This window comes from Mauremys mutica, chromosome 12, assembly GCF_020497125.1.
Source record: "Mauremys mutica isolate MM-2020 ecotype Southern chromosome 12, ASM2049712v1, whole genome shotgun sequence".
Taxonomy (NCBI): Eukaryota; Metazoa; Chordata; order Testudines; family Geoemydidae; genus Mauremys; species Mauremys mutica.
The window spans coordinates 31659107-31668470 of record NC_059083.1 but is presented as its reverse complement, the minus strand read 5'-3'; the positions used below and the strand labels follow the sequence as shown (position 1 = coordinate 31668470).

At 50.8% G+C, this 9364-nt stretch overlaps 1 protein-coding gene across 1 annotated transcript in view; it reads left to right on the top strand.

Moving 5' to 3' along the window:
• Positions 1 to 2420: 2420 nt before the first annotated feature.
• The window catches only part of LOC123345536 (zinc finger protein RFP-like), a 56256-nt gene continuing 49312 nt past the window's right edge, over positions 2421 to 9364 (top strand). The window contains exons 1-6 of the mRNA XM_044982514.1: positions 2421 to 2957; positions 5083 to 5178; positions 5761 to 5991; positions 6590 to 6612; positions 7165 to 7280; positions 8821 to 8880. Coding sequence (XP_044838449.1) covers positions 2541 to 2957; positions 5083 to 5178; positions 5761 to 5991; positions 6590 to 6612; positions 7165 to 7280; positions 8821 to 8880 — 943 coding nt within the window. The 5' untranslated portion in view covers positions 2421 to 2540. The remainder of the gene's footprint in view (positions 2958 to 5082; positions 5179 to 5760; positions 5992 to 6589; positions 6613 to 7164; positions 7281 to 8820; positions 8881 to 9364) is intronic.

Below are 9364 nucleotides of genomic sequence, written 5' to 3'. Positions count from 1 at the left end.
GTGCCAGGGCATTTCATGGAAAACGTGCTCGAAATGATTGTCTGCCATTGCTTTCCCGGAGGAAGGAATGACTGGCGACATTTACCCAGAATCCACCGCGCAAATGATTTGTGCAACAGCAGGCACAGGGGTCTCAACAAAAAATTCACAGAGACAGCCTAGACTCAGTTAATTGTTCGCAAAAAAGTATCATTGCAAGGAATTCACTAACTGTTTCCCATCTCACAGCTTCCACTGTCTCCAGACCTTCCACAGCATCCCCCTCGCAGAGGCTGGCGAAGGTTAGGCGGCGAAAGAAAAAGACAAGGGACACGATTTTCGATGAATGTGTGGGCTGCTACCTAGCCGAGGCGGACCAGCAGAGGCAGTGGAGGGAGAAAGTCTCTCTGTACCAGCGCTCACACAGCGAATGGGAGGAGAGGTGGCGTGAGGAACACAAGCAGGCGACTCAAGCAATGCTTGTACTACTGAGGGAGCAAACGGACACGCTCCGGCGACTTGTGTATGTTCTGCAGGACCGCTGCAGGACAGAGCCCCCGGTAGTATCTCTGCAACCGCCCTCCCCCGCCACAAAGTCACATACCCCCCTCACCCTAAATAACCAGGAGGATGCCCGCCCTGGGCCGTGAATACTGTCACTGCACCCCAGCAGAGTGCTCAAGTAACCAAAAGCTCTCATACCCTACGTTTGCATAAGTCCTTCCCTTCCGGACTCAAACAAGTCCCAATCCCAGTCCCATCCCATAACTGTGTACTTAAGTAATAAAAATACTTTGCTGTTAAGTACTGTTTCCGTCATGTTTCTTCACTGAAGACTGTGTTTGAATGGGGTGCGTGGGGAAGTGCGTTGCTAATTGCATAGGACAGGCACCTTTCGCAGGGTACAGACACGGGGGCCGGATCAGCAGCGGGTAACACACACAGTGCAGTCAGCAGGCACCGTGGTCGGTATGGGAGGTGGTTTCCAGGTTCTGTGTGGGCGGTGGGGATGTGACTTTTTAGCGGGGGAGGGCGGGTACAGATCTTATACAGCGGTCCTTGTCGTGGACCGCTGAGTCACGCAGCAGAGGAATCTGTATCCGTCCTCCTCCGCCACAAGGCCACATAGCCCCCCGCACACAGAATCCCAAAAAGGAGGGATGGCAGGCTCCGTTGAAACAAGCAGTCCGGCAATGCGGACCGCTGTAGGAGCAGGAGCCTGTCATTCCTTGAGTTTAGAGGCGGTCTTTACATCAGCGCACACCCTACCCACCGCAGTCTGCGTTCCAGTTTCGACCCTTTAACGAAAAGTCATGAATAAAGAAACCTCTCCTCAGTAACAGTGTGACATGTATTTTATTTTTACACGTGTCTTGGAAGTGGAGGAAACGGGGAGAACGGGGTATTTAACCGAAGAGGAGAGTCAACAGTAACTGGGTAAAGAAACAGGGGCAGGTTCAGCTTCTCTGTAAAGAAACTGAACAGTCACAGGTCACGCTGCTCGCTGCTCGCTGGTATTTAAAGAGTTCCTTGTCGCTGTCCCAGGCGCCTGTATAGGGCTTCATGAGCAAGTGCATTAGCGGGCAGGCTGGGTCACCGAGGATCACTATAGGCAAATGCACATCCACAACAGTTATTTCGTGGTACGGGAAGAAACTACCTTCCAGCAGGCGTCTGAGCAGCCCACAGTTCCTGAGAACACACGCATCAGGAACCTTGCCCGGCCATACGACGTTCATGTAGGTAAAAAGGCCCCTATGGTCCCCCAGTGCTTGCAGAATCATTGAAAAGTAGCCCAATTTCTCAGCAGCTGAATGTGGAAGAGGTGGACGATAAAGTGCGAGGAGGAGAAAACGGCGAGGATCGCAGCGGGCTCCATGCTTGCAGTGCTGTGGCGTCCACGCTGTCACTGACCAGAAAAGTGCACGAACCGATTGCCCGCAGGCGCTTTCAGGGAGGGAGGGAGTGAGGGCGTGATTGACGGTTCAATGACGACAGTCACCCAAAACCACCCTCGACACATTTTTTCCCCCAGCAGGCATTGGGGGCTCTACCCAGCATTCCAATGGGCAGCGGGGACTGCGGGAACTGTGGGATAGCTTCCCACAGTGCACCGCTTCGAAAGTCAACGCCGGCCCCGTTAATGTGGACTCAGAAGTTCGAATTAGTGTATTTAGTATGGATACACAAATTCGACTTCATAAGGTCGAATCCACAAATTCGAATTAAGTAGATTCGAAATAGTCCTGTAGTGTAGACAAGGCCTTAGACACACAGACCCTGCCCCTGCAGGCTCATCCTCACAGGGAGAGCTGACGTCCATGTGAAACCCCAGTGACCCTCCGCACCAGCACAGGGGCTGATTGCCAGACCAGAGCCCTAGTGGTAAATTTTTCACCACAACCTCCAGGGCTGTATTCTTACAGGTAGGCCCCTTCCAACTGAACAAAGAGCAGGAGTCAGTTCCAGGAAGGGAAACACCTCCTTGCTGCTGCAGGCGGGGCATAGTGTGAACTCAGGAATTTTAAACAAAGCCTGTTACAAACTGCCCAGAGGGAGCCATGGCTGCAGAGAACCCCGTGGAAAGTCTCCAGAAGGAAGCGACATGTCCCGTCTGTCTGGAGTATTTCACAGAACCTGTCATCCTGGAGTGTGGGCACAATTTCTGCCGAGCCTGCGTCAGCCAGTGCTGGGAGGGATCCGATACAGCTGCCTCCTGCCCTCAGTGCAGACAAACTGTGCAACAGAGAAACCTCCGGCCCAACAGGCAGCTGGCAAACATGGTAGAAATCGCCAAGCGACTGAGTTTACAGGCAGCAAAGGGAAGCGGAGGGGACGGGGTTTGTGGGAAACACCAGGAGGCTCTGAAACTGTTCTGTGAAGAGGATCAAACCCCCATCTGTGTGCTCTGCAGAGAGTCCCGGGCTCACCGCTCTCACAAGGTGGTTCCCATCCAGGAGGCTGCCCAGGAGTACAAGGTAGGGAACTGCTGTCCCGTCTAATGGATAATAACCTGTAATTCAAATCCAAAGTTAATAGCAACACAAGTATCCTGAGACTGGTGTATCTATGTCACTAAGCTGTGTGTAGCCTTCATTGCATGAAAGAGACTGTACAAATTAATGATACTCCAGCCTGGCAAGAAAGGCAAGAGAACGATTTAAAAATTGTCTGATGTGGAAAGTTTTCTCTGAGCAGATGAAACCTTTTGAAACCCAGCTCCCACCAGTGAACTAAGGGAACTCTCTGCAGACCAGAAGTCATTAAATGCCCAGTGAGGTTTCATTCACTAGAGCTGCAGGCTAGTCTATGTGGGAGTGCTGCCTTCAGGCTGGAGAAGGGGGAGTTACAAGCTGTGGCTGTTATTACTGACTGTGTCACAGTGTTTATTATTGTTATTGGCATCCCAGCAGCCCCTACAGCCCCCAGTTGAGATCTGACCTCGATTGTGGGGGGGCCCTGTAGAAAACCCAGTGAGGGACAATCCCTGCCCTGAGCCATTTACAGTCTAACTCAGGGGTGGGGAAACTACGGCCTGCGGGCCACATCCAGCCACAGGCCCATCCTGCCTGTCCCCTGAGCTCCTGGCTGAGGAGGCTGGCCCCTCCCCGCTCCCATGTTGTCCCACCCCTGGTCTAACTGGATAAGAGAGGCAAAAGGTGGGAGGGGAAACTGAGGCACAAAGAGGGGAAGTGACTTGTCCAAGGTCACTCAGTAGGTCAGTGTCAGAGCTGGGTATAAATCTCCATTTTTCCAAGGCCAAGCCCAGTGCCCTAACCACTAGAATACACTGTCCCCCTCAGGAGCATGGAGCAATGATGGCATGTGAACAGTAGGAGGAAAAGATTCCTTGAGAAAAGCCCCAGACTCACCAGGGAGAGAAGGTTTCCCAGGGGGAATCTGAATTCCTGTGTTGTTCCATGAAGGGTTAAACTCAGATGCTGCCGGTCTGCACTAGAGGAGATCACTGGGCTAAACACTGTGTGGGACCCTGAGCACCTTCAGTCCGCACACAAAAGGGCTCCAGACCGCTCAGGTCCATGCCAAGTACCACTGGGATTACACTGGGTTGTAGCAAAACCAACCCCAGGCTGGAGCTGACCGGTGCCAGTCTGACCTGCTCTGTTGTGTACGTGGGCAGGGACCAGCCAGAGCTGTTCTGTTAGTCCCACCAGGCAGCCTTTAGAAATCTCCCAGAATGCACTACTTCCGGGATCTTTACCAGGGAATGGGACAGTGGGGACCTACCCAGAGGGCATTGCCATGGAAAGGGTTTAGGGCAGCACTGGGGGAAATCCCAACAGTTCCTTATACAAATCTGCCTCATTAGGAGGGGCCCTGAGGCATCCCCAGAATATAGGACATCCCCATGCCTGCCTGCATGGGGCCCTCCCGCACCTGAATCGATCAGCCTGCTTGGGCCCTCCCCCGCCTTTGTCAGCTCCACCCCACCTGCATCATTCTGCATGGAAGTGCCACTCACACCCCTGCCCCCACCCTCGCTGGTGTCCTCCTGCATCCTCGGTCTCCTTTTCCCTCTTTTTCACCGGACGAAGCCACACCCAGTGCTGGGTGCCTACCAGACACGAATAGTGCTCCACAAAACTTGGACTGTGGAGCTTCCAAACAGACGAATGGCCTCCTGATGTCTCATGGGGATTGCCCTGGTGCCTAGACCAGCTCAGCCCAACCAGTGAAGTCCCCAGGGCTTCAGGGCTGAAATCCCAGCCCATATTGAAACCCTGGTGGCTTCTGGGATTTGTATCACTTTGTTCATTAAACCTCAAAAACAGATGTATTGATTCACCCCCATGTGACTCCAATGTCCTGTTATGCTCTGTACCACTCATCAATTCACAAATACCAGTAAAGCTTGGTTATAATTGAGATCTCTCTCTAATTACTAAAAAGACTGAATCTGAATTGGTAACGAGTCTGATAATGACACACTCCCAGTCTGCATTGATAAGGTTTCATCTCCTTGTTGGCCCTAATATCACAAAGTGATTAGGACCAACAGTCATCTTGGATGAAAAAACGAAAAGCTCCACACCCCTCTGAACCATTCAAATTCAAGTTCCCAAATCATTTGTGTTTCTTCAGCCAAAAATCCAGACCCAATTGAAGACTCTGAGGGAAGAGCGAGAAAAGCTGCTGGGATTGAAAGTGACCGGAGAGGGGGAAAGCCAGGAGTATCTGGTAGGTGCCTGTTGTTATGAACCAGCAGGGACTGGCAGTGGGAGGTCTGTTTGGAGGCAGATTCCTGTGTGTGGCCTTGGTGAATGTGGACTTGTGTGTGTTTCTCCATGACCATGGATTACTGGGTTATATTTGTGCATAGACAAGCCCTAAGCTTCCATTTCAGCTGGTCAGTTAATGTCTCGCTCTTGTGACTTGCCCAGAAATCCTCCCCAAGTGAACTGAATGTCACCCGTGAGGTGCTGTCCCCTGTGTCTGGTCATTTCGTGCATTAACATGTTTGTTTCTTTTTTCTCCCCTGGTGTCTCTGTCAGTGTAGTGCTGAGTCCTGCCTCCTGCTGCTCTGGGTCTGAATTCCCAGAGACCATGAATGACATAATATACTAACATGACAGACATGGAAACCTCCCTTTCAGAGATACAGGGGCTGAAGGGGAAGCTGTGAGAGAATCCTCTCTCTAGGGTAAAGTCAAATGTCAGAAATGTCAGCAGGCAGAAACCCTCCTGCACACTCAGCTCTCCGTGAAAGGACCCCAGGCTCCATCCATGTCCCTGACCAGCCCTTCCCCTATTTTCATACAGAAACAAACACAAACCGAGAGGCAGAAGGTTGTGTCTGAATTTCAGCAACTGCGGCAGTTCCTAGAGGAACAAGAGCGACTCCTGCTGGCCCAGCTGAAGAAGCTGGACGAGGAGATTGTGAGGATCCAGAATGAAAATGTCAGTAAACTCTCCGAGCAGATTTCCCATCTCAGTGAGCTGATCAGTGAGCTGGAGGAGAAGTGTCAGAAGCCAGCCAGTGAATTCCTGCAGGTGAGACAGGGAGAAACAGAGGCACCGATTCCATGGGTGCTTAAAGGCCAGAGCACCCAGGGAAAAAAATTAGTAGGTGCTTAGCACCCATTGGCAGCCAGCTCCCCCACTCTACCCCTAGCGCCTCATGCCCACCGATCAACTCCTCCCCCTCCCTCCCAGCACTTCCCACCTGCCTCAGTGGTAAGAGGGAGGGTGGAGGTGTGGCATTGGGGAAGGGGCGGAGTCGGGTCAGGGCCTGGGGTTGAGCACCTCCAGGGACAATTAGAAGCCAGCACCTGTGGTTAGAAACATCCCAGATCCCCACACAGGGAAGGGAGGGCTCCTGAATCATAAGCACTGGAGCCAGCGGTCAGAGATCTGAGTGTAACTCGGCGTGTGCATTGCTGACATGTGAGTGACTATTGTTCTTTGCAGAGTTACAGACAGAGATCTTAGAGATGGAAAAGCCCCATTAGCTCAGTGAATCCATGGCCCTGGGATCAGGGCAGGGCTTCTCTTCCCCATATTTGCAAAATCCCTTCCCTGGGATCCCCTGTGTGAGTCAAATGGAACTGACAGTCTTTCCTCTCTCTCTCTCCCACTCCTTCCCCTCTAGAATGTCAGAAGCACCTTGAGCAGGTACGTAGCTCCCTCTCACTCCACCTCGCACTTCACAATACTGGGAAAGAGCTTAATGGTGATGTTAGCACTACATCTCCCCTGGGCTGTACAGCAAAATGTGTGGGGAAGGTCACATTGTAGATACAAATCTCTCTGATCAACTTCATCCTGAGATTCTCACCCTTGCACAGAAAACTCTGGAATTCTCCATTCAGTGGGAAGGACGGACCTCAAGTATTTCCCAGAGATGTCACCTCCCTGGGGGACTGGCCTCCTCAGGATAGTGGAGATGGAATATGGTCCTGTCACTGCTGGGGCCCTGGTTACCATTCAGCCCAGGCCAGCAGTGGTCAAGAGTCTTTCCCGCCTCAGGACCATTTGGATACCTGTGTGGAATGAGCTGGGGAGGTGGGAGTTCGTGCCTCAGTCTAGTTCCTAGGGGACAGATTTCTGCAGCTGGGAGAAGCAGAAGAATTCTAACTCCAGGCCCATTAGAGCAGCGACTCGCTAGCAACCACTTATAATAAGTCTCACAATGAACTGTAATCACATGAAATTGTTTCTCTATAGGTGTAAGAAGAGGAAGTTGCAGCAGCCAGAGGAGATTTCTCCTGAACTGGAAGAACAAGTCAGTGGTTTCTCCCAGAAAACTATTGCGCTACTGGAGGCTCTGAGGAAGTTCAAAGGTACCTAGAAGGGATCTAGGAGGGGAAACTGGGATAAGTGTCTGAGGCTGTGGAAAGAGAATGGCGGTGGTCAATTGGTTCATAATTACATTATGCTTTTATTTAATTGTTGGATGAGAATGCCATACACTTAGGGTCTAAGACACTCAGCCTGATTAATTCAACCCGTTATTTGTTCCAAAAGCATGTCTTGCCATTACAATTACTGTTAAAGTAACAGACGTTTTGCAGCATGAGCTTTCGTGGGTGAATACCCACTTTTTCGGATGCAAGCAGCTTTCACCCACGAAAGCTCATGCTGCAAAACGTCTGTTAGGCTATAAGGTGCCACAGGATTCTTTGCTGCTTCTACAGAACCAGACTAACACGGCTACCCCTCTGATACTTGTTAAAGTAAGAAATGACAAACATACTGAAAGAAATACTGCCCAGTTACCTTCTCCTGGGGCATAGGTAGGTCATGATGCATTTCTCCTATGATGCTCCTTACAATGTCTGACGTATTATACACATCCAGAGTATATATTTATTAGTTCTTTTCCAATCACCTTTGAATGTTATGAATAGAAAGTATCTTGTATAACTCATACACTACACATGCATGTGTGTTATGCATTGTAAGTATCTTCTAACTGGCAGGGCTTTTGCTGTCGAAGGTATTTTATTCGTTTATTACCTGTCATTACACACTGACGTGCACGGGTCACTTTGACCCTTTTCTCCACATGGGATTTTTTGGACTTTGCTAACTGCTCCTGGGCAGTACATTGTGGGTGTCTGGTGTCTTTATGCACATTGTGTGGTCGAAACATCTCTGTATCCCACAGGGGAACTTATGAACACATCACTTAATAACAAGGTCACTTAAGGAAACATTTCCCTTATGTCAAATACAATGATTTCTGAAAATCTTACTTCATTATATAACAGAAAAGGTTCTACCAATCCCAAAGGATCGGACACATTACGTCCCAGGTTAACGATTGTTTTAGATCTTACCCAAATACACACTACAGCCATTTCTTGTTAACGAAACTAAACTTTATTAAAAAACAAGAGAGAGAGTATGGTTAAAAGATCAGTATACAAACAGACATGAGTTTGATTCATCGAGGTTCAGATTCATAGTGGAGATAGCGAGCTTTCTAGCTGTAAAGAGTTCTTTCAGAAATAGTTCATAGTCCAGTGTCCAATATCACCTTGAGGGCGTACCAGCATAACTGGGACCTCAGTCTGGCGACTCAAACTTCCCCTGATGAAACCTAAGCAGATCTGGGGTGACAGAATCAGGACCCAAGGATCTTTACTACAATTTCATGTCTTTTGACAAGTCGGGAGTTCACAAGGATGTTGGGTCCATTGCTGGGAGATGCCTGAATGAGAGAGGAAAGAGGTTTCAGACCTTGTCACATTAAATACTTGAGTGTGTCTCCCTCTCTTTCTGTGTCATGATGAAAACACAGTTCTAGGAGATCAGAGTGGGGACGCTGTTATAAATATGAAGTCTGAAATCTCACCTCTCTTATCTTTCCCCCTCTAGACACTCTGCCGTCTGCACTGGAGAGAAAAAGAGGGGAACCACTCGGAGCGCACAGACAGGGTGAGATTGGAGCCTCTTCCCTGCACTGGCCCCTCTCAGCGGCCCAACCCCTGCTCCTCTTCCCCCGAGACCCTGTCCCTGGCCAGGCGAGAAACCAGAGCCGGGCTCCCACCCTGGCAGCCCGAGTGGCAGTGTGGAGCCCTGCACCCTCCACCTGCCCTGGGTGGAGCACCCCGGGGAGCGGGGACATGGAACGGGGGCTGCTCTCAGGCCCCCCAGAGACCCACCCAGGACAGGTGAAGGGTCAAGGGATCTCCTCAGCAGGCAACGCTCACAGCCTGGCCAGGGGTCAGGGCTTGGTCGGAAGAGGAGTAATGGGGCAGGGCCACGGAGTGGGCGGGGCCACCACTGGTGGGATCTCGTGCCCCACCCCCAACTTGTACCAAGGTTCCAGAACTCGTGGGGAGATCCCAGACTGTCATCACACAAACACTCCTGACACCAACCTTAGTGCTGAGTTCATGCCCACACTGATGAACAGAAA